General features: G+C 40.5%; 4 protein-coding genes and 2 long non-coding RNA genes across 9 annotated transcripts; 3 read left to right on the forward strand and 3 right to left on the reverse strand.

Moving 5' to 3' along the window:
* The first annotated feature begins 417 nt into the window (after nucleotides 1–417).
* Nucleotides 418–17,267, forward strand: LOC117944534. Its single transcript, XR_004656598.1, has 3 exons — nucleotides 418–430; nucleotides 2,989–2,991; nucleotides 17,020–17,267. It is a non-coding gene; the product is annotated as an uncharacterized LOC117944534 (long non-coding RNA).
* On the forward strand, nucleotides 2,813–10,776 carry hnf1a (HNF1 homeobox a). 2 transcript variants are annotated; one of them, XM_034871343.1, is made up of 10 exons: nucleotides 2,813–3,320; nucleotides 4,301–4,500; nucleotides 4,643–4,823; nucleotides 5,255–5,457; nucleotides 5,776–5,948; nucleotides 6,656–6,797; nucleotides 6,884–7,072; nucleotides 7,149–7,264; nucleotides 7,363–7,447; nucleotides 10,435–10,776. In XM_034871343.1, exons 1-10 carry the CDS (start codon nucleotides 3,016–3,018, stop codon nucleotides 10,563–10,565), a joined length of 1,725 nt encoding a protein of 574 aa, XP_034727234.1. In that variant the 5' UTR covers nucleotides 2,813–3,015; the 3' UTR covers nucleotides 10,566–10,776. The 2 variants fall into 2 exon arrangements, with proteins under 2 accessions (XP_034727234.1, XP_034727236.1); XM_034871345.1 differs by having other exon boundaries at nucleotides 2,814–3,320; nucleotides 5,806–5,948.
* On the reverse strand, nucleotides 10,842–12,888 carry c5h12orf43 (chromosome 5 C12orf43 homolog). Of its 3 annotated transcripts, none has more exons than XM_034871380.1 (6): nucleotides 12,690–12,888; nucleotides 12,290–12,320; nucleotides 11,936–12,034; nucleotides 11,768–11,839; nucleotides 11,564–11,653; nucleotides 10,842–11,484 (listed from the first exon to the last, which is right to left on the reverse strand). In XM_034871380.1, exons 1-6 carry the CDS (start codon nucleotides 12,871–12,873, stop codon nucleotides 11,124–11,126), a joined length of 837 nt encoding a protein of 278 aa, XP_034727271.1. In that variant the 5' UTR covers nucleotides 12,874–12,888; the 3' UTR covers nucleotides 10,842–11,123. The 3 variants fall into 3 exon arrangements, with proteins under 3 accessions (XP_034727271.1, XP_034727270.1, XP_034727268.1); XM_034871379.1 differs by having other exon boundaries at nucleotides 11,564–11,651; nucleotides 11,760–11,839; XM_034871377.1 differs by having other exon boundaries at nucleotides 11,750–11,839.
* On the reverse strand, nucleotides 13,141–19,580 carry unc119.1 (unc-119 homolog 1). The gene is made up of 5 exons (XM_034871390.1): nucleotides 19,285–19,580; nucleotides 17,525–17,638; nucleotides 16,141–16,249; nucleotides 15,818–15,990; nucleotides 13,141–15,692 (listed from the first exon to the last, which is right to left on the reverse strand). Exons 1-5 carry the CDS (start codon nucleotides 19,517–19,519, stop codon nucleotides 15,580–15,582), a joined length of 744 nt encoding a protein of 247 aa, XP_034727281.1. The 5' UTR covers nucleotides 19,520–19,580; the 3' UTR covers nucleotides 13,141–15,579.
* LOC117944535 lies at nucleotides 16,806–17,019 on the reverse strand. Its single transcript, XR_004656599.1, has 2 exons — nucleotides 16,954–17,019; nucleotides 16,806–16,920 (listed from the first exon to the last, which is right to left on the reverse strand). It is a non-coding gene; the product is annotated as an uncharacterized LOC117944535 (long non-coding RNA).
* A 212-nt stretch (nucleotides 19,581–19,792) lies between the features above and the next one.
* pop5 (POP5 homolog, ribonuclease P/MRP subunit) lies at nucleotides 19,793–22,240 on the forward strand. The gene is made up of 5 exons (XM_034871398.1): nucleotides 19,793–20,072; nucleotides 20,159–20,301; nucleotides 21,169–21,318; nucleotides 21,409–21,492; nucleotides 21,710–22,240. Exons 1-5 carry the CDS (start codon nucleotides 20,053–20,055, stop codon nucleotides 21,814–21,816), a joined length of 504 nt encoding a protein of 167 aa, XP_034727289.1. The 5' UTR covers nucleotides 19,793–20,052; the 3' UTR covers nucleotides 21,817–22,240.
* Nucleotides 22,241–22,462: the final 222 nt, after the last annotated feature.

The following is a 22,462-nucleotide window of genomic DNA, read 5'->3' on the forward strand; positions in this document are numbered from 1 at the left end:
AAACAGCCCTACTCTATCCACTGCTGATGAGCCAATGAAGCTCTGGAAGTGGGACAGGGGCTATTTGGACAGGAATTAAGGGGTGTGTTAAATTTCTGCATGCATGATCAATGGGGTTCGAATAGCGGGGATGGGGATGTGGATGGGGCCGAGGGGAGGGCACTAGGCTGAGACAGAGAAAAAGAGAGAGGTAGCACTGAGAACACGGACCGAGGCAGCCAGCAATGGCTCACTAATGAGAGATGGACAGTGTGGATTGGATCCCATTATCAATCAACATAGCTTTGAGTTCTCTGGAGAGGGAAAATGCAAGCCCTAATGTGTGCTGCATGTGGTCCATTTTGATAAACCCAGCCTGTGTGGTGGAGCATTAGTCACTGCAGTATCTGAGCTGTTGGAAATGCACACACATTGCCCTCTGTCCGTTTTGGTGAGGAGTTTCCTCTGAATAGTACAATGGGACTTAATTACAGGTCTGTGGCATGTCTCAGGGAGATAGAGGGAGCTCTGTTAACCTTTCAAATACAGTATAATGCCATCTTCCCAAGGGTGGAGTGGGGTAACAAGAGCTCTACACAAAAAGGTGCTGATAGACTGAACCTGAGAATAGTATAAGGTGATCCAGGCAGAGAAAGTGAGCATTTTACACTGAAAGAGAGAGAAAAGATAAAGGACTACATTAACGCTCAAAGGTTTTCTCCCATTCAGTTTGCCCTCTTTCCTTCCCAGTCCACTTCCAACTTATCATTCCTGACAACTTTCTTTGACTTAAAACAAGAGCCTGTATCAAAGGCGAGGGAATCTTGTCTATGTAAACAGTTCAAGTAGAAGTTCTAAGATGCATTGTCGAAAAATCTGCTAAAAAACATGGTCCTAGTTGCCTTTTACTAAGAATAAAATCAGAGAGTCTTAGAAACAGTATTCAACCTATGTACAAGATGTACATTATGTTTGCATTCTGTGACATTAAGATTGTGTGTGTCTCATTTAGACATGAGACAGTTAAAATATCAACAGGTGAGCAGATGGACCTTAAAATAATACCATATGGCGATAACAGTGGTTTATTTATGTGGTCCATATCAAAACCACAATTGCAAAGTGGTTGACAAGGAACATGATTAAGTAAAAAATATATATAAAAAATTTGAGAATAGTAAACCATAGACATTTAGATGATGTCATATGTAAACATACATGTTACTAGTGGTGGAATATAACTAAGTACATTTACTCAAGTACTGTAGTTGAGTGCAATTTTGAGGTATTTGTATTGTAACTTGAGTGTTTCCATTTTAGCCTACCTTATACTTTACAAAAGCACTTTTATCTCCACTACATTCACTTGACTGCTGGGTACTAATTACCTTGCAGGTGACAATTTTAAATAGTGTATGAAATGCTTATGAAATAAAATACATTGTTAAATTTCAAACTAGTGGTTCCCAACCTTTTTTTGGACTTGTGACCCCTTGTAAAAAAGCAGCATCTAGTTGGGGCCTCTTGTCACATCTCAGATGTCTTTGAGCCACCAAAAGGGCATTCCCCCCCAAACTTCTCACATGGTCTCACCAAAATAATTGTTTGAGTCCCAATGACTCTAATATGACTCTTATATGACTCATATTTTCACAAAAGCAAAAAATTAGATACCACAAAAGAGGTAAACAGATTTGTGTCAAAGCACTTTTTTTATTTTTCCTTTCTACCACAGTAATCAAACAACCCCCACAACTTAATAACCTCTCTAGGTTGACAACCACTGAACTAAACTACTTCACTGTAAATACTGTGAGAATAAAATGTTGGTCACACAGAAATGATTAAAGTATAAACAATAGAATATGATATACCAATGTCAGTCACAGGGTTAATTTTCTGTGGAATGAGTACTTTTACGGCTACTTTTTTTAAGTAGCCGAAATTTAAAAATAATATACTTTTAAAGGCCAGATTTTTACTAATTATTGAGTTGTTGTTTTTTACATTGTGGTTAATAGTACTTTTGCTTACGTAAAGGAGCTGGGTTCTTCTTCCACCATTGAACGTTGGTTATTACATAGGACACATACACGACCTGCACATACACATAAATAAATACAGACACATGTAAACTAATGACCAAAGTTAATCAACTCAAAACACCTTCATTTTTAGAAGTGATTTAAAAAAAAAAGATACTGATTTAGCTGTCACAATGCTGTTATCTTACCGGGTGATTGAACTCAACATAGAAACTTGTTTCTATCGGACACAACAGCCCCTAACGTGGGGTAACTTTGGTAGAGGGACACATCCTGAAACGGGGTCGTGCAGTAAATGTGACACAACACCGCTCTCTAGTGGCTTGTAGGACATATCAAGCCATGTGTTTGATCATTTAAAACCAATCAACATTGGTTTTAAATGATGTGCCTCTTATGACTTTTTAACTACATGTTTAACATCAAAGTTTTGAATATCCATAATTCAAACAAAAGGGTAAGAAGAGCTTCTTTGTGTGTCCCCAAAAGTCTGTTTAACTGTGATATCAGAAATACCTCCATTAAAAAATAGACCACCCAACTTTTCTGTTATGTTGTCATTACTTGTCTTTTTCTGTCTGCTTTGCAAGGTGATCTGTTGCCTCTGCAGCCCTGTATGCAACTCTGACATCCCGTTTCGTTTATTTATTGTTTTTAAATTGCACTTTGGTCACTCTTGGGGACTGAGGGAGCGGGGACAAAGTTCACAGGGCGCATGTAAGGAGGAGGGGGTGAAGAGGAGGAAGGTTAAAAAAAAAAGAAAATTGACCTTTGAAAGCAAAACAGCAGGTGGAGAGCTAAAACCAGGCAGCCCCGGACACATCGGGAGGATATTCAACACAGGGAAAATGGAAGTATGTGTTCTTTTAAGCTGAAGAGGGACCACAAATATGAGGCCCAACACCGCCTGTCTGGCTGTCATTTGAGTGTGGAAGTGCACATGAGAGCAGTGTTTGTTTACGAGGCGGTAGCAAGGTAAGCCTTCAGAGCAATGGAAGAGAGGATAGAGGAGAGGCCTGGAGCAGCCATGGCGAAGCCCAGCCGTTTGACTGCCCTTCAGGAGCAGTTGATCTGGGCCTTGCTGGGATCTGGACTGTCCCGGGATATCCTGGTCCAAGCCATGGGGGAATTGGAGCGAGACAGGACGAGTGCTGGCACCGAGAGGGGAGAGAGAGGGGACGGAGAGAGCTCTGAGGAGGGAGAAATGGATTTTCCACCGCCTATATTCCGAGAGCTGGAGAAGCTTCACCCAGAGGAGGCGGCCAAACTGAGGGCTGAAGTTGACCATCTACTGCAGTAAGTAGATCCCCGCACTTCTCTGGATGCTCCATGGCAACAGCAAAAAAACACCTGAATTGCTCATTATTCTCACACAGCCACGTGTCTGTTCCTGTGTAGGACCTGGAAAATTGAAAAGTGCCTTGACCACTTCATCAACGCCGTTTTTGATTCCCTCTCTTTTCTTCCAGTTCCTGTATATCAAAACTAAGCGTGAGAGTTAAAACACCAGTTCAACCGATAACATCCCCTCTTTTCCTTTCTTCTTCTTAAGCTTGGTTCCCCTCTCTCTTTACCAAATCCTCCCTCCTTCTCCTGCTTCTCTGTCCGTCTCGCTCCCTCTACAATCTGGCTTCTGAGGCGAATTTAAAGAGGGTTCCTCCTTTGCTAGTTACTAATTACCCACCCTCATCATTATTCTCTGGCCATTTCTTAATAAATAAGCTACATGCATTCTAGGTGAAGATTAATGGAGCAGGGCTGGTCATGTGAGGCTGTGTTTACATAGGGCATGAGTGATATATTTCAACATCTTTTTTCGACCTGTTTTCTGATATTTGTATTACACTGCATCACTTTTCTGAGATGAAAGTATGTTTTGTAACAGTATATTGTCAAAAAAAAAATGGTTTTGCGTTATGAATTTGAATCTGGTAAAGTCAGGGAGTTTTGACATTCTGTTTATTTTATTTGCTCCTGAGCCGACAGTTAGAAAGTGTCTAGGCTTCATAAACCTTTCACATGTTTTTCCCCTCCAGTGATCTGAGCGGGCTGGACTTTGCCCCTGTGTGCTTTCCCTTATCTCTCTCGGTCAATAAGCCTCTCTCTACTTCCTTCTGAGTGACCATGCATTATATCTAATGTTGTGGCAAGCTGTTAAGTACTTTTCTAGAAACGGTTTAACTTTTAAAAAAGGATAAAATTCTGTCTAATAAACAAAAATACACAATAATGTAAGGTTTGTAGGTACACACAAAAAGTATGTCTTTGTCTGAAAGGGAGGACCCCTGGCACGTTGCTAAAATGGTGAAAAGCTACATGCAGCAGCACAACCTCCCTCAGAGAGAGGTGGTGGAGTCCACCGGACTCAACCAGTCCCATCTCTCCCAGCACCTCAACAAAGGCACGCCCATGAAGAATCAAAAGAGAGCGTCTCTGTACACCTGGTACGTCAAGAAGCGAGGCGAGATCAGCCAGCGTGAGTACACCAGCAGCTGTGAAGCTGCAAAAGTCCTATTTTCTGCTTTCAAACAATCAAATATCCGTTACCTAAGAGTGTGAGACTGAAAGAGAGGTGTAAACAAAGAAGAAAAAAAAATGAATTACCATTCACCTTTCAGAATTTACCAACGCCAAACATGGCCTTGGCTCTGCGGAGGAGCAAGGAGAGGAGTCTAAGAAAGGACGGAGGAACAGATTCAAATGGGGTCCAGCGTCCCTGCAGATTCTATTCCACGCATACGATCGACAGAAGAACCCTAGCAAAGAGGAGAGAGAGGGGTTAGTGGAGGATTGTAACAGGTGAGACATGTGTCACTTTGGCCCAGTGAAACCCAAATGATGGGCCGGATCAGTGAGGTCCAGCTTTGTATATCATTATTAAAGCCACTAAAAGTTTGGTATCTGATCTTACACATTCTCCTTACAACCAAATACCTCTAAAACATATAATTGCTGAGCCTTTTGTAGTACTAAGTGTAGGCAGATTGGTGTAAAAATTCTAACAGTGTTCTTCTGGTCAAGTTGCCCCAATAGCTGATTACATGATACTACCAAAACCATCTGTTTTCATTGGTCGGTCTGTCTGGTGGCTCGACTGTAGGTGACTGGTTAAGCTCACAAAGGGTTTGAGTGTATCTCTAAAATCCTTTGAAGAAATTGTGAATTAGGTAACCAACACAGCGTCTGCATTCAAAATGTAAAGCCATGTCTCTGTGCACTTCCTCCCTCAGGGCAGAGTGTCATCAGAGGGGGGTGTCTCCCTCCCAGCTCGCTGGCCTTGGTTCTAACCTGGTTACCGAGGTCCGCGTGTACAACTGGTTCGCCAACCGCCGCAAAGAGGAGGCCTTCCGTCACAAACTGGCTCTCGACACACCTTTTACCAACCAATCTGCCTCCTCTTCTCACCCCAACCTCCCACCGAGCCCTGAGCATGGTAATACCCTAACAATGTACAGGCAATCTTAAAGAGTGAGAAATGAAAATTCAAGAGAGAAATTTGAACTGCCCCCTGAAAGAGGAAGCGAGCGAGTGCTCTTTCAAGACAAAGTTAAACTCGCCTGTGCCAGATCTTAAGATTTTCTTATCGCTTTTGATCCCTTGGTATAAAAACAAATAACAGTCCACCACACTCTTGTAGACATGACTGTACTGGTTCTAGTACCCATGCTCAAATTTCTCCATTACCTCATACTGCAGTTTGGAGCCATCAACAGATGCGTGTTTTTAATGTGTAAAATGTGAACCCCGTTAGTGTATTGGGGCCTGACATCTTGTTTTCCAGGGGTGAAATACAGCCAGCAGATCCTTTGCGAAAGCGTGAGCTCAGCCAGAGGAAGCACAGGAGAGAGAGTGGGACGTCTGGTGGTCAGCCCCATTCAACTGGAGCCCAGCCACACACTTCTCGAGACACATAACCACAAGCTGGTGAGACCATGTGTCATTGTCTGAGTTGGTATTTTAGACCAGTGGTTCTCAAAGTGGGGTCCAGGGGGTCTCCAGCAAAAGGGGAATCATTTATTTTCACTATAAGCTCGGCCATAACAACACAAGTCACACAATGACAGAATGAATGACTTATGTTGGTCATGGGATTCATACACTTTCTTTATTAATACATCTAAAAGTGGGTCAATCCTAAACAGAATAGTAAAGCAGTTAAGAAGCTGGTTCCAGACTAGTTCAATGATGACCAGACAGACAGACAGATTATTTTAAGAGGATGGAGAAATGAAGGGGTGTCATCAATCCAGGAGTGGGCTTGTGCGATGGCTTCGGTGGCGGGGTTTGTAATGATGTCATACAAACGGTTTTCCAAGCTGGATGTTTACCCGGGAAAATGGGGAAAGTACCTGAGTTTTCTGGAAGGCTCCTAAGAGGCTCTGGTGGGGAGGGACCTGTATAATGGGTTTATGGTGCTTGTTTATATATATATATATATATATATATATATATATATATATATATATATATATATATATATATATACACATATTGATATAGTAATGGACAAAATGTTCTTAAAAGGGGGGGCTGTGGTGTAATTTGTGTCAGTTTATTTGGAAGCCACTGTTGTAGACACCTGTACCTGTATGCGCTGCTGCCATCGAGACCATGCCGTCCTCTGATCTCAGGTTTCCGGCGGTGGCCCACTGCCCCCAGTAAGCACTCTGACCTCGCTGCACAGTCTGTCTGCGTCCCCTGCCTCCTCACAGGGCCTCATCATGGCCTCCCTGCCCAGCGTCATGAGCCTGGGGGAGTCCTCGCTTCTCATTGGTAACATCATCTCTCTAGTTCCCTCTCTTTTCTATATAAGAATAAAAAGAATAATTCAGAGAACAATAATGTCTTTTGATTAACAGGTTTAGCCTCCACGCAGTCTCAGACCGTGCCTGTAATCAACAATGTGGGGGGCGGTTTCACCACTCTCCAGCCAATCTCATTCCAGCAGCAGCTTCACGGCTCTCCCCAGCAGCCATTATCACACCATCTCCAGAGTCATATGGGTGCCAGTCCCTTCATGGCAACCATGGCGCAGCTGCCATGTCACAGTAAGGCCCCAGCAACAAACTGACGTGAGTTTAACATGTCATGTTGAGCAAAGATTCATGTTGTTCCTCGTTACAGTGTACAACAAGTTGGATTCGCCCCAGTACCATTCGTCTAGTCTGCTGTCTCAAGCCATGTTCATCGCTGACAGTGGGGGCCTGGGGACGCTGACCAGCCTCACTGCCGTCAGACAGGTAACTGGGTCAGATGGCTGGGTTGTTCTGTTGAGGCACAACTAATCCTGACTAGATATACAAAAAAAAAACCTGTCTTTGGTTTTTGTTTTGGGTAGAATCTAACAGCAGATCCTGAGGAAGAGACAGATCGACCTCTACAAGAAGACACTCTCCACCTGCAGCCGCACACACCTGTGCCAGGTAATCACAGGTTTATTCATCATCCTACTACAGCATCTTTGGAATGACATCACGTCTAGTTACACAAAAGTATACAATTGGTTTTGGACAATGTCAGAGCCATGTCTGCCACGATTCAGCGTGACACAATCATGCTGGGTTTAATAATCCGATTAGATGAATTTAATAAATTGTAGCTGTTGAAATGCCATTCGGGAAGATTTTAAAAGAGCAGCTTAACATTTCAGGGAATACATTTATTTGCTTACCTGTCGAGAGTTGTGAGAAGATTGATACCACTCGCTTATCTGTTCACTCAATTTGAATTTGTCACCCACGGTGACTAAAAGACCCCCGGATGTCCCTGCTCCCAGCTAAGAAACAGTCTGGCTATCATTTTCCTCTTCAGTCATACTTTGGACAGAGATGTGTCCCTCCTGTTTTGAGCCTGTAAGTGGCTGCTGACTCCAGCTACATATGTACAACAGACATGGGAGTAGTATCTAACCATCCTTCCATCTAACTCTTAGCAAGAAAGCACATAAGTATTTCCCATTCATGCATGCATCACCATATGAGTAAAATAAATGTAATGCATTCAACGTTTTTAATAACACAATATGTCCATCACTAAACAGTTTACATGTGCATTACAGCCACAGGTGTAGCGCAGTGGCTAGGCAAAGAAAGAACCCAAACCAATGAAATAACTAACGGTCATTGCAAAGAAATGTTCTTTTAAGCAGTTAACTGAAAGACTATATACATTCCACAATGTCTTCCCAGGTAGATTGCCTAATGTAACAGTTTTTCCTTGTTTTAGTAAAGTTGCCTTGGTCCCCATCACCGCTTTTTACCAAATGCATGAAGTGTGTGATTGAGCCCTTGTCTATTAGCAATGTCTCCCTGTGTAATTGACGTCCCCATAGTCTTACACTTTTTGCATATAATTCCTAACAGTTTTTATTTTTTACTTAACAAAAAACGGTATACTGCCAGTCTGATTTTAGGGACAGGCCAATGTGTCCACATCCTTACTGCTTTCTTAACTACAGTGGGGAGAACAAGTATTTGATACACCGCCGATTTTGCAGGTTTTCCTACTTAAATGTAAATTTAAATGTGCTGTATTTATATAGCGCTTTTCCAGTCTTAACAACTGCTCAAAGCGCTTTTACATCTACAGGGGACATTCACACACATTCATACACTGTGGCCGGGGCTGCCGTACAAGGTGCCACCTGCTCATCAGATAAACATTCACACACATTCACACTCCGATGCGCAGCACCGGGGGCAACTCGGGGTTCAGTGTCTTGCCCAAGGACACTTCGACAATGACTGCATCGGCGGGGAATCGAACCACCAACCTTCCGATTGGCAGGCAACCGCTCTACCACTGAGCCACAGCCGTAAGGCTGAACTTACAAAGCATGTAGAGGTCTGTAGTTGTGTCATTAGGCACACTTAAACTGTGAGAGGCTGAATCTAAAACATTTGATCACCTACCAACCAGTTAGAATTCTGGCTCTCACAGACCTGATAGTTTTTCTTTAAGAAGCCCTCCTGTTCTCCACTCATTACCTGTCTTAACTTGTCACCTGTATAAAAGACACCTGTCAACACAATCAAACAGACAACACAGACTTCACCCTCTCCACAATGGCCAAGACCAGAGAGCTGTGTAAGGACATCAGGGCTACAATTATGGACCTGCCCAAGCCTGGGATGTGCTACAGGACAATAGGCAAGCAGCTTGGTGAGAAGGCAACAACTGTTGAAGCAATAATTTGAAAATGGAATAAGTTCAAAATGACGGTCAATCTCCCTCGGTCTGGGGCTCCATGCAAGATCTCTTGCCGGACATAAATGATCATGAGGAAGTTGAGGGATCAGCCTAGAACTACACGGCAGGACCTGGTCAATGACCTGAAGAGAGCTGGGACCATAGTCTCAAAGAAAACCATTAGTAACACATTACACAGTCATGGATTAAATCCTGCAGCGCACGCAGGGTCCCCCTGCTCAAGCGCATGGCCAGGCGTGTGTAGTTTGCCAATGACCATCTTAATGATCCAGAGGAGGAATGGGAGAAGGTCATGTGGTCTGATGAGACAAAATTAGAGCTTTCTGGTCTAAACTCTACTTGCAATGTTTGGAGGAAGAAGAAGGATGAGTACAACCCTAAGAACACCATTCTAACCGTGACGCATGGAGGTGGAAACATCATTCTTTTGGGATGCTTTTCTGCAAAGGGGACAGGACGACTGCACCTTATTGAGGGGAGGATGGATGGGGCTATGTATCACAAGATCTTGGCCAACAACCTCCTTCCCTCAGTAAGAGCATTGAAGATGGGTCATGGCTGGGTCTTCCAGCATGACAACGACCAACAACACACAGCCAGGGCAACTAAGGAGTGGCCTAGCCAGTCTCCAGACCTGAACCCAATAGCAAATCTTTGGAGAGAGCTGAAAGTCCGTATTGCCTAGCGACAGCCCTGAAACCTGAAGGATCTGGAGAAGGTCTGTATGGAGAAGTGGGCCAAAATCTCTGCTGCAGTGTGTGCAAACCTGGTCAAGAACTACAGGAAACGTATGATCTCTGTATATGCAAAAATATATTTTAAAACAAACAAATATTAAGTTCTGCTTTCTGCTGTATCAAATACTTATGTTGTGCAATAAAAGGCAAATTAAAAAATTAAATGTGATTTTTTGGGATGTTTTAGATTCTGTCTCACAGTTGAAGTGTACCCAGTGTAAAGATGTGTAGACTTCTACATGCTTTGTAAGTAGGAAAAGCAAAATTGGAAGTGTATCAAATATTTATTCTCCCCACCGTACAGGAGCAGTAACCCAGTAGACCCTTGCTACCAAACCTCAACACTACACAGATTTGTTTTGATCATAAGATTATAGAACAGCCTATGGTTTCTCTTTTTCTGTATTGGAAAGGTCATTGTCATTGGCTTTCCAGCCAAAATGAACCTTTTTTTTTGTCAACAGCTTCCTCCGAGAGCCTCCAGCTGTATCCTGCTTCTCAGACCACAGAAAGTCATCAGTCTCATCTGCTCTCCCCTTCACCAACAGACATCAGCACTTACATCCCTACACAAATGGTCTCTACTGCACAGTAGAACTGTCTTCGCACAACTAGCTGGTATGGTGTTCTGGATGGACAGCTACCTCTGGTGTAAATTTCCATAAGATACCTGGAGTCAGAGGCCACAAGGTGGACTCAGCTTCGATGTTTCAAACTCTGTAGCACTGTAACACGAACAACATTAGAGGAGATTCACTTTTGATAAAACAATCCATGTGAAAAATCAACACCAGCATTTATTTTTACAATGTTTAGTAACATTCTGAAATTGTATATTAAGTTGAAACTTGTAAACCACATGCTTTTTTTAATGTCACTGCCTTGAAATGCCTTAATGACAAAGTAAAGACTATTTCAAGACTAACCATGAGCGATGGTATGAAAAGATTTTGAATGAAAAATAGGTTTTTACACATTTTGGATGCATTTACTGTTGTGCATTTGCTGCATGCTCACAAACATGTGGCTTCCTGAAAATATACTCAAAATGTTTTGGGGAAAATATTTCAAGCTTGTAACAAAATATGTCAGACTAGAAACCAAACAAACAAACAAACATCCCCGAAACAGTGATTAATTAGTTAGAGGAAATTCAGTTCAAAGCTTCTTCCTCTGTGTGTAATTCTCGCTTTTTTTTCTTTTTCCGTTTCACTTTGACTTTGACTTGCGTGTGTTCCTGCTCTGAGGTGTTCTCACCATTTCTTTGAGCATTAAGAGGAGAACTTTCAGAGTCCACCTGTTCGCTCTCTTGATTTGATTTCCTCTTTTTCTTCTTCTTCTTAACATAGTTTTCCTCTCCCTCTGCCACTTTCGTCTTTTTCTTTACTTTTTCGGAGCAGGGAAGCTCTGCTGAGGGAGTGCAGAGTGTAGAGGGCTGGGACGACGTGTGGAAGAGATCTTTGAGAGACACCGCTGCCTCCCTCAGCCTTGTTTCCATCTCACTATCGCTGTCACTGTGGCCAACAGAGGGATGTAGAACGTTAAGGACTACACAAACTTATCAGAGTTCTTTAAAAACAAAATAATAACAACCTTGAGCTGGGAACAGGCCGACGCCTCACAGGGGCTGGAGTTTCATCAGCTGTCTGTCCCAGGACTGACGTAGAAAACAGACGAAATCCTAGAGAAGGAACAAAAATACGTGGATATGTATGCATTTGAAAGACAACATAGCAGAATCCCCAGAAAAGCAGCAGGGAAAATAAAATTAAAAAAACATCAACCTTACCATCATCATCATCATCACTACCACCACATTTAGATGATTTCACACAGGATAAAGTCTCAGTCTGCATCTCTGTAATGGAACTGGCGGTAACAGGCACATCAGAAGTCAGGTGTAAATATATGTGCATGAATTATGAGATTATTGTATTAAAATGAAAAATTCCTCAACACAGTTACCTGTCAAGCAGATGTCCCAACTTTTTAGCAACGTGTATTTGAAACCCTTTGGTGACCTGGAGCTCGTTGCCATCGTGGTCATGGTCAGCGACAACAACACTATTGCATAGGAAGGCAATATTCAAACTTACTACATTTCTGATATTGAAATATATGTATGACATCTGCAAATTTTGCACGTTAAATATAAGGTTTAGCTAGGATGCTTAAACTATTTCAACTTCCTAATTGTAGGAAGCTGTTCAGATAATTATATAGCGTTAAGCTACTTACATTATGTGGAGATCCAGAAACTATTTGTTAGCTTCCCATAATTTTATATAGTTAGATGTAATGTTGACAAAAAAGGCTTACCGCTTTGACTGTTGTACATTGCTGTCCTCATCTAAAACGAACACAGAAAGCAGCCGTTACCAACAGGTAAAACGCATTTGACAAATACTGTCCGAATGAGTTTGAATGGACTAAACGTTAACGTTAGCAAGCTCAGTTATTGGTGGGAAAGATCAAACCTAACGCAGCAAAAAGTTAGAGCAAGTCAATGAGCTCTTAGGCCCCATAAAAAAGGTATATTTCTGACGGTCACGTAACTTTAGTCAACGTTTAATTACAATTAACGTTAGCACCTGTGTTTTTGAATTATAACTGGGTGGACTACTTCCCAGGCTTATGTCGTATTTCTGTTGGAGTTTATCGGTCTGTACATAAAGGTTTACTTCGTCTGTCATTAATAACACAACAGGAACATTTTCACCTTTGTTTTTGTCACTTCGTATGTTCCAAACTGCCTCGCGACATCTTTTAAGCGCTTCATCGTCACTACTGCTAGAGTCAACAGTAACCACCTTTTTAGCGGCGGCCGCCATGATTAAAAGCATGGGCCCCCGGTGATGTCTGTTTTGAGCTGAGGATTCTGGGTAATGCAGTCTGTTCGTCATGGACAACTGTGTGGACCGGAAATTGGACTTTAGTTAAATATGTGCCTTTATCCAACACAGTTTTCTTACAACTTTAGGAAACAAGTAAAAATGAAATAAGTCAATGTAATTTTATTGAAATTCTCATTGTGCTGACAGAGGAAGTCAAAAGTCTCAAATACACACAAATGTGTGTGTGAGTGTGTTCGCCATTCATGCCAGCTGGAAGCTTAAAAACTCCCAATAACCATTCATAATCTGTTCATAATGAGCAGTAGGTTTTCAATGTTTTGCACCATTTTTTATTTACAATAGGTCTAACACGACGTGCATGTATAATTTGTAAAAGTAGCCAATCTAAAAGGAGTAGTCTATGCAACAGGTTACAGCATGGATCCATACATTTATTGGGTCATTTGGTCTTTTGTGCAGAAATGTAAAGTGTATCTACTTTTCAAGGCATTTAGGTCATTAGATTATATGACAAAATACCCCTGACTGATACTGTATGGCAAACAATGCAAAATGTTCCCACAAATGCTTCTACAACACCAGTGCGGCTTACCAGCAGTCCAACTAAGATGCATCCATTGAGTCCAATTGACAAAAGATTTGTGTTGTATAGGTCATAGGTTTGAAGGCTAAGATTGTACAAGTGCGTGCCTGATATCACACTTGTCGGAGTTATAAATGGACTACACAATAAGTTGTCACTGATTCTATACTAATTAAAAAAATTAAAAAAAAGTATATAAGATATGAAATGACTCAATGCATTCTGTAAGACACCAGTTAGGCTGCAAGAAGCTGAAGGGGAATTCTCTACCCTTTAGGTTAATGCCGTGTTTGCCATACAGGTAGATGATGCACAAAGTTCTCTTGCATAAAAAAAAACATATCAAACACCTGAATAACATAAGGCACAAAGAAACTATGTTACAATGTATGGTAAGAGAATCATTAGTTTTGAAAACAACATCCAGACTGTTCCAGTGGTTTTGCATGATTTAAAACATTACAAGTGTAAAGTGATGCTGACCATTTACAAGGTTTTAGAATTCTTTCCTGCCTCCCTTTCAGGCAGCCACTGATGTCCATTCATGTCTGTACGATATGAAATATCAGAGATGTAGAACTAGATAATCATGGTGGATAGTTAAACTGGAAATGAGAGGCAGGCCTACTTATGTTCAAACTCCTCATTGTTGGTGTGTTCTATGAACTACAGACATCCAAACCTTTCAGGAACACCATTCAGTAGATGGAATACAATTCAACAGCACCACAACCATGACCACATAACCAAATCTCAAACACCTTTTTAGATTAAAAAGTATAACCAAAAATGAGCATTGCAAGCTTAACTGAGAAAGATTTATTGTAGGGCTGTGAAGGTGCACCTAATAGATTGAAAAATGTATAACAAAAACATCACACACAATTTGTAGTAAATGGGCTACAATATGCAAAACCACCAGAATAGTCTTCCATGAACAGAGAAACTGGTCTAGTTATGAATCTACCCTACTTTCTCATTAAAAATACTCAACTCAACTACCACGCTCTGTCACTCTGTACTGTCATGCTGTGTGTTGTTGGGGTATTTCATTGGTAGATTGAGAAACTGAGCATAGAGCAGCAGAAAATACACTCAGAGACATGTTGGATCTTTATAACACACCGCTGGACCAACTCAGCTCCTAGAGAGTGGGATTCACAGTGTTGTTGTGCCAAATAAACCAGGAAGACATCCTTCAAGGGATTACATAACCGTGTACTACTTTTGAGTGAAGAAATCAGGAAGAACAAACTGCTTTAGACATAGATACCGTATAAACCAATTCCAGTAACTCAGATTTTGCTACTGACTTGATTTTTTCCCCCCAGTGTGCAGTGGTTACAGAATTTTATAGAACAAACACTACTGTAGATTCCCAGTCGACAGCCAATGAGGTTGTGAAAACTGTTGTCATAAAAATGCAAGAGATATTAGCAGGTTAAACATGACACCTGGCATCATGAAAAGAGCTCATGCTTTGCTTAAATAAAAAAAAAATGTCCTACTAAAGACCTGAAGTTCCTCATGAAATTGAAACCAAGCTTAAATATCTGACACAAACAGTCCTGATGACAACAACAACTAATAGTAGATATTTAAGCAAGAATGAAACTCAAACTGTCAACTAGTGCTAAAATTAATTAAAAGATCATCTATGACTTACAATACTGTAAACATCTAGTTAATGCTTGCTTTTCCATACCGGAAACAATTGTCACTTGCGAAAGGTAGTTCAAATAAACATCAACTGAAAACACCTACACACTAGAGTAAATAAAGTTAAAACTACCCCAGTCAACAGGCTTTGCCATGTGACTCAAAGTGTCCCTTTCCAGCAGAGACGGAAAGAAACTGAATGGAAATAGTGTAACATGATACTTGTATGACAAACCGAAAGACAGAACAAAAAGGTTTCAGTTGGATTTAACAGAGAAATATCTGACCGAACATTCCTCGTAGTCCCAGAAACGGAGCTCTAATGACGATAGGATCCATGATTTGATATGAAGGCAGATGTGGTCCGTTGCTTCTGAAGAAAGTTGTCACGTTTAGGGAAATTTTACACAAAGGAGAGAATATTTATGTCCCCCAACAAGAAGCTTTTGGATGGTTGTAATGCAGTAGAACAATCCCCTGGGAAGTATTGCAAACATTTTCCCCTGCGGGTATTACAGACCACCATTGTAGGCATAGTCTGCCTTGTTGTGCATAATGAGTTTGTTGTCCACAAAGTAGAAACTGTCTGATCTGGTCTCGTAAGGGTGTGCCACCATTTGGCGAACTGGAAGAGGAGAAGAAATAAGAGAGGGAAGAAATGGCATATAATCAAAGATTCAAATATGGATTAGTATTTTAAAAATATGCAACAGAATTAACATTAGTGGCTGAGCAAAATAAAAAACTCACTGAGGTCATCTGGAAGTTGTGGAAACTCATAGATGTGTTCGCATGTGTTGCGGCTGTTGGGAATGCAAAAGCCAAAGTCAAAGTCAAAGTTCTTGAGAAGGCGTCCCTGGAAGTAATGTCTCTCAATCATACGAAAGTTGTTAATGGGCCGGTCGCCCACTGTGAACTCCACACTGAGGTTTAGAAACGGGAACAAAAGAAGACGACATTTACAATCCAGGTGGAACAAAAACATTCAAACAACTTAAGTGGACTTAACGTGAAAGTCCGATTATTACGCTTTCAGCCATTACTAGTCAGAACTTTACGGTTCATTTACTTACGTTGCACCAACAGTGCACAGTTTTAGGAAGGCTGGTGTAAACTGATATCGGACAAAACGCCCTGCACTGGTGTCTACATCTCCACTCTCGTCTTCACCCTCCGCAGACCCTAATACACAAAACATGTTTAGTTAAAGATACATATTATGTTACCTGTTGCATATTACTGCTCAACGTGATGTTGAATGTTCTAAATAATTATTAAAATGATTGTTCAGCAGATATTCTAAAAAGAAAAAAAGCTGTGATAAAACTGATGGCCTTAATATAGTGTAGTTTGTAAGAGCAATGTCAAAAGAATCAGATCAAGACGTGAAGGACACACCGAGGTTTCCCAATTCTTTTCCTAAATCTGAATGTTGCAATGCAAATGACACCTTGCTTAAGCACTGCTTCTACTTGTGGGATTTTCTGTTCTTATATTTATGTTTCTGGGGATACAAGTAAACCATAGAGAGCTGTGATCCCTGGGAAAGGCTGTCATTCCTGTGCCTGGTAAATAAAGGGCTTTGTTGACTGTACACAACACATGTGAGCTATTACTAGGGTTGGGTATCGGTTGGATATTTACGATTCCAATGCTGAACCGGTACTTTTAAAATGTTTCAGATTCCCAAACTGATTCTTGAAAAACTAAAAAAATGACATCAAAAGCGGCTTTTTTATAGAGTTTTCTTTTAATTAAAATTATTTAAATTTAACAACATATTAACGTTTTAAAGTACTTAAATATATGATAAGTAAACCTAAGTCACCTAACACACAACTACATTAATGTAACTAACTATGACACTAACTAACAATGAAACTGACTATAAATAAGAGTTACACTATTAACAAGTAACAACTAAATAAATGTTGAGTTGGTATGCTAACCAGAGCCCAGAGGGAGAAAAAAAATGACATTTTAAAAGAAGCCTACATTTATGGTAGATAGCTAACGGTACACTACAGAGAAAGTGGGATATTTTTACGTTCATTTCGGAGCAACAGAGGGAAAACATTTCAGTCGACACATTAAGTGGAACCAAAGTGAGGAACCAAAATCTGGGTTCTCATCCGGTCCGATACCTACCGGTTGCATAGGAACCGGTTCCATAGTGGAACTAGGTTTTGGTACCCAACCCCAGCTATAACTCAACAACAGTCTGTTTATATGCTTCTCCAAACTGGTCATCTTAGAAAGGATTAGCTTTCCAGAGATGATACAGAGAAAATAACTGTAATTAAGCAGTCAGGCACCAAAAAAGTGTAAGCGAGCAATTAACAGTTTTGTAGAAATTTGGCTGTACAAGAAAACGTGTCATGTTGAGTGAAAACAAATCTCCCTGAGAAAGACTTTGTGAGCTTAATAAATAGTTGCAGAAGTTAATATGTCACTTACCGCTGTTTGGAGGTTTGGCAATCTCAAACAGCACCGTTCCTGTCTCCAGATCTCTGATTTTGAAACGTGTGAAGTCAATGTTGTAGATGTTGTCTTCAAGTTTGCACAGATAGTCTGGAATGTGAAATAACTAGTGTGACTTCACGTTAAGACAAATACAAATAAAAAGTGAGTGAGTCCATTATGGGACAGCAAGCAAGCACCCACTTGCACACAGAGACTCTTCTTTGACAGTTAATTAGACTTACCAATACTTACATGAGGAATTTTCAGGCAAGTCACAAAATACTGTGTATACAGTGTAACATAAGGGCTAACCCTTACTTTATGAACAGAGATAGCACTGAGATGAGCAACCAGGGTTTCAGTAACTGTTTTCTGGCTCCTGCACCTTGCAGCAGCAGTGAGTAATGCTCGCTAGCAGCTTTTTTAACAATGTGTTGTGAGAGAGAAGGGAAGTGATGGCATTGTTGTCTGGTCCGGGGGAAAGGCCAAAAACAATTAAACAAACATTATGAATTTGTTGTAACTGTGGTAAACTGGGTGTCTGATGACAGACCCTGAGGTTTGACTCTGAGGTTTCAACCAGGGCGGTTACTAGTGGGAGGAAGGTGGTGACAATTACAGGAGAATAAAAGAAAAGGGGCCAAATAAATATATGATTAAATGACTTAAAGCTGCAATGGAGACCAAACTAAATCTCAATGTTTAGTGAATAGACCTGCATTTGTTGGGTGGGCAGAAAAAAAAACTTCAAATTTGTTTGTAGTAGTTGACGTTGTCAATTTTTTTAAATCGCGATATTAATATACTTTTTGGCCTAGCAAACTTTGTAGATTTTTCCACATACTGTTGCAACTAGTAACGTTAGAAAACTACGACACCACACCGGATCTAGCTAGACCGGAAACAAAACAAAAGGCACGCCCCACACACTTGTTTGGGCTTGTGAGTCGGCCAAAGAGTAGTAACGTCCAGTCTGAAATACCACTTGATGGCCAAGCATACAGCTGATGCTAATTCTCCACCCCCTCGTCAAGGTACTTTTTTCACCCTTTTAATAATTGAAATTATTACATTGTATGAGAGATTATTTGCTCCAAGTTCATCACACATTCTCACTCGGAGCAGTCATTCAGACTGCTCCGAGTGAGAATGTGTGATACTTAACACTACAGTAGGCTATCTGCCAATGTTGTTTTCAATAAAAAAAACATTTGCAAGAAGCAAGCTGATCCACTTTTTCATGTTAAGATCATTAAAATGACAAAAAAAAAATAATGGGACAATGGGATAAAAATCGGAGATTAATTGGGATTAATTGCGAGTTAACTATGACATTGATGCCATTAAAAACGATTAAATATTTGAATTGTTTGACAGCACTAGTTTGCCGTTTTGTGGTTTTATCTACAATATTTGCCATTACAGGGTTATAAGATGATAGTATTTTATGTTTGCAGCAGTTGATCTTCCCCCCCCAACTGACCCAAAAAAATGCCTTTATACAGTTTAAAGTACAGGGGGATTGGAACAACATTACTTCTGGGTGGGATGCCCTACTCAAAACGTAGTTTGGCATATAGTAACCTGTTTGACTAATTTAAATTCACGCTTTCATTGCAATTAGGGAACTTATTGGTCAGTTGATATGAAAACTCGTCACTTAGTCACAATTAGCATAGAGATAAATTGTGCCCGTTCAACGGTGGGATTTTACCGACTTCACTTAAGACCAAGTTAACGTTTCGCTCGCTTACCCTCCGTGACTACCCGGAGACCCAGGACATTGTCCGGGGTAATCTCTCTTCCCAGAGCCCGGAGTTCATCCTCTGTGACTACAGGCCATTTATCCGTTTGACTGCGCCTCGACTTCAGCTTTTTCAGCATTCCTCCACCAGTCTTTCGTTCCCTGTGGTTCGCCTCCGAGCCGGTGTCTGCGTCCGTCTGACCTTTGCTGACTGTCGGTGCCTGTTTGTTTCGTGAGCTGTTCATACCGGGCACAGTAGAAATGATGTAAAGAGTTGTTGTGCGTTTTAACTTGAGAGCGACTGGCTAAAACTAACTGCGGGTGTAATTTCAAGATGGCGTCAAGCGTGCATAAGAGAAGGAAACGCAAGTTTGTGATTGGCTGACAACGATGGAGATTGTCATAGTTACCGAAGGGGTATGAATGGTTTTAAACACAGGCCTTCCCGTTTCGTCTTTAACTGGGTGTATTGTGTTTTTTCTAAAGTGTCAAAAGATTGCTCTTAACTAAATCAGACCTTTTTGTTCAGTTTTTAGCTCTTGACGATCATCCCTTCCCTTTTGTTGATTTATATGAACATTCAGTGTTTTTGTATTGTTTGTTTTTTTGTTTCGAAACACTCTAGCTAGATGAACTCGTAGCGTAGGCTGCTGCCCAGTGTCTAGTGTCAAATGCACCCAGCATTGCAAATATGACCAGCGTGTGGCGCTAGTGACACTCTTCGGGTACTAGATAGTTTTGTTGACGGAAGTTCGCACGGAAGAAGAAGGAAGCAGTGATGGTGCGTGTGAAGTCCAGGTAAAATGTGCTGTTGATGTAAGTTACCATTGCTCACATTTAGTGTGTTAACAGTTCGTTTCTGATGGCACCTCTTCTGTTGGTAGGTATTTACTGTGCGAAGTGAACGTGTCGGACCGGAGCCGCCTGTTGTTGCTGGATGACCGAGCTATTGCAGCGACAGTGAAGGCAGCAGTGGCCCGCATACATGGGGACTATGGGGCAGCTCTCTGCAGCATCAGGTTCTCTGGTAAGCAGTGGTTAAATGATTTACTAAAACGCAATTTAAAACAAAATTTCAGATACATAAACAGAAAATGTTATGGAACTAACACTCATATAGCAGAATGGACCCAGTCTGTTATATTATTTTTTTTACTTTTTGTGTAAATTAACTTGATTATTACCATCTCATGTTGTTGTGTAGTTTAAACTATAGCAATGCATCATGCATTTTATGAACAGATACAGGAATCGATACTGTATAGTATCGCAATATTTTCCGTAGTAATACTGTTTCGATACACAAACGTCAAGTATCGATATTATTATACATGTGTTGGTCAGTTTGCCTGCTTGACAATCCCACTGAGCAGCATTAAGATTGAAGTGATGAGCAAACAGAGAAATGTATCTCTTTAGATAAAAACAGATGTTGACAAAGTTTCTTTTTGGGGACATCATTTGAAATTGGGAAAAGTTGGAAAAAGGGTAATAAATTGCAATATTTTGCGGAATATTGCATTATGTTTAAAAACACAATAATATCGCATTGTGACATAAGTATCGGGATGACATCGTATCGTGAGACCTCTGGTGATTTCCACCCATAGCCTATAATAATATTTGCCTGTGAAATTTGGTATAAGTTGCATGAATGAAAGTACTCAAGTAAGCAGCTACATTTCAGTAGATGTCCAAGCTAATGCTTGTAAGATAATTAGAGAGATATTTAGTGCTGACGTAATGTAACTGTTTCCTGAAAACAAATAGATGCGTGTTCTGTTTAAAGGATGAATATTGGATATTGGATGAATGAATGAATCACTAATCACACAGTACTTTCAGGGTATTGATGACTGAAGTCTGTGTTCTATGTTTTTTTGTTCCTTTTTAGTGAAATATCTGAATGCTCATACGGGAATAGTATTCCTGCGCTTCCCCAAAAAGTGTTACAGACTCCTCTGGTCTGCATTGCCTTTCATTACCTGTATTGAAACTCGTGGGCAGAAGATCTCCTGTTTTCTGAACTGTTTGCATGTCGGAGGTAAGAAAAGCATCAAACACATATTTCATAATGATTAGACATATATTTTAACTATCTTAAATATTAATTGACCGTGTTTGTTTATTCCAGGAACAATGAGAACATGTCAGAAGTTTCTGATCCGATACAACACCCAGCAGCTCCATCGAATGCTCCCTCAGTGTAAAAATGAAGGTAAGGGATTTTTTTTAATTGTGTGCTATTCAAAATTCTTACTCAACTCAATTACAATGAGTAGCAGTAGTAGTGAATTTTTTTTCTTAAGTCATGTTTTTTCTTCACTCATAATAGTCCTGATATTAACTTTAAATGTTTACCAGTGCTGAACATGAATCTTACATGATGTATTGAAATTTCAACTGACTAGTTCTGTCTTTTTTTAAATTTGTAGAAGAAAAGCAACAGGTTCAGCAAGCAATTCTAAACTGCTCCCTAACAAGAGGAAACAAGGAAGCATTTGAAGAGGAATCAGAGAGTGAGGAAGATGAAGAAGAGTGACTGTACAGCATGCTGTAAAAGACAGCAAACTATTTCTGTTACAGTACTGATACAAAGAAAAGCTATGACGTATTTAAAGACATGCATACGCAGCTCTGTGGAAGTATGGTTAACTGCAGCTGCTCAGTCCCAGTCAGGCTGTGTGCTAGTCTTCAACAGAGGAACATATTACATTATGTTTATCACACATAAGTACTTGGGGTTGGCAAAGTGACCTGATGGTCAGTATTTAACAGAACGTTCACATGTTTATGTTGATACTGAATGTCTAAGTTATTTTGGGAAAGTGTCATCAAAAAACTGCAAACACATGGCACAATATAACGACTATGTTTTTTTTTATTGTATAATTAACTTGTTTTGTATTTCTTCTATGGTTTGTGCTCATCTGTATTTTGTTTACAAATTAAAGCACTGTTTTGGAGGATATTGTCTTTGGTCTGATTATTACAAAGTTCCTTCTGTACACACTAACAGTAGCCTATGTAGACCAGACAAATATGTATTAACAAAATTGTGGTACAAAGTTGGTGAAAATATTGTATTAAAGATGCAGATACATTTCTATCGCGATCAGCTGACATAGCATAACCTATAAACATCTTACCGACTCGTTCGAATATTTTACTAAACTATTTTTTTTAAT

Source organism: Etheostoma cragini, chromosome 5 (genome assembly GCF_013103735.1).
Source record: "Etheostoma cragini isolate CJK2018 chromosome 5, CSU_Ecrag_1.0, whole genome shotgun sequence".
Lineage (NCBI taxonomy): Eukaryota > Metazoa > Chordata > Actinopteri > Perciformes > Percidae > Etheostoma > Etheostoma cragini.

Excerpts from the sequence above, each read along its gene's own strand:
- unc119.1 (XM_034871390.1), bottom strand. The coding sequence starts at position 19,519 with ATGAACAGCTCACGAAACAAACAGGCACCGACAGTCAGCAAAGGTCAG. Across the intron at positions 17,639-19,284 it reads TCTCCGGGTAGTCACGGAGG|ACTATCTGTGCAAACTTGAA; the intron begins GTAAGCGAGCGA and ends TTCACATTCCAG. Across the intron at positions 16,250-17,524 it reads TGCCAAACCTCCAAACAGCG|GGTCTGCGGAGGGTGAAGAC; the intron begins GTAAGTGACATA and ends TTTGTGTATTAG.
- c5h12orf43 (XM_034871377.1), bottom strand. The coding sequence starts at position 12,873 with ATGACGAACAGACTGCATTACCCAGAATCCTCAGCTCAAAACAGACAT. Across the intron at positions 12,321-12,689 it reads ACGAAGTGACAAAAACAAAG|ATGAGGACAGCAATGTACAA; the intron begins GTGAAAATGTTC and ends TGTTCGTTTTAG. Across the intron at positions 11,840-11,935 it reads TTGGGACATCTGCTTGACAG|TTCCATTACAGAGATGCAGA; the intron begins GTAACTGTGTTG and ends TGTTACCGCCAG.
- pop5 (XM_034871398.1), top strand. The coding sequence starts at position 20,053 with ATGGTGCGTGTGAAGTCCAG. Across the intron at positions 21,319-21,408 it reads GAACTGTTTGCATGTCGGAG|GAACAATGAGAACATGTCAG; the intron begins GTAAGAAAAGCA and ends TGTTTATTCCAG. Across the intron at positions 21,493-21,709 it reads CCCTCAGTGTAAAAATGAAG|AAGAAAAGCAACAGGTTCAG; the intron begins GTAAGGGATTTT and ends TTAAATTTGTAG.
- hnf1a (XM_034871343.1), top strand. The coding sequence starts at position 3,016 with ATGGAAGAGAGGATAGAGGAGAGGCCTGGAGCAGCCATGGCGAAGCCC. Across the intron at positions 7,073-7,148 it reads GGCGCAGCTGCCATGTCACA|TGTACAACAAGTTGGATTCG; the intron begins GTAAGGCCCCAG and ends TCCTCGTTACAG. Across the intron at positions 7,448-10,434 it reads GCCGCACACACCTGTGCCAG|CTTCCTCCGAGAGCCTCCAG; the intron begins GTAATCACAGGT and ends TTTTGTCAACAG.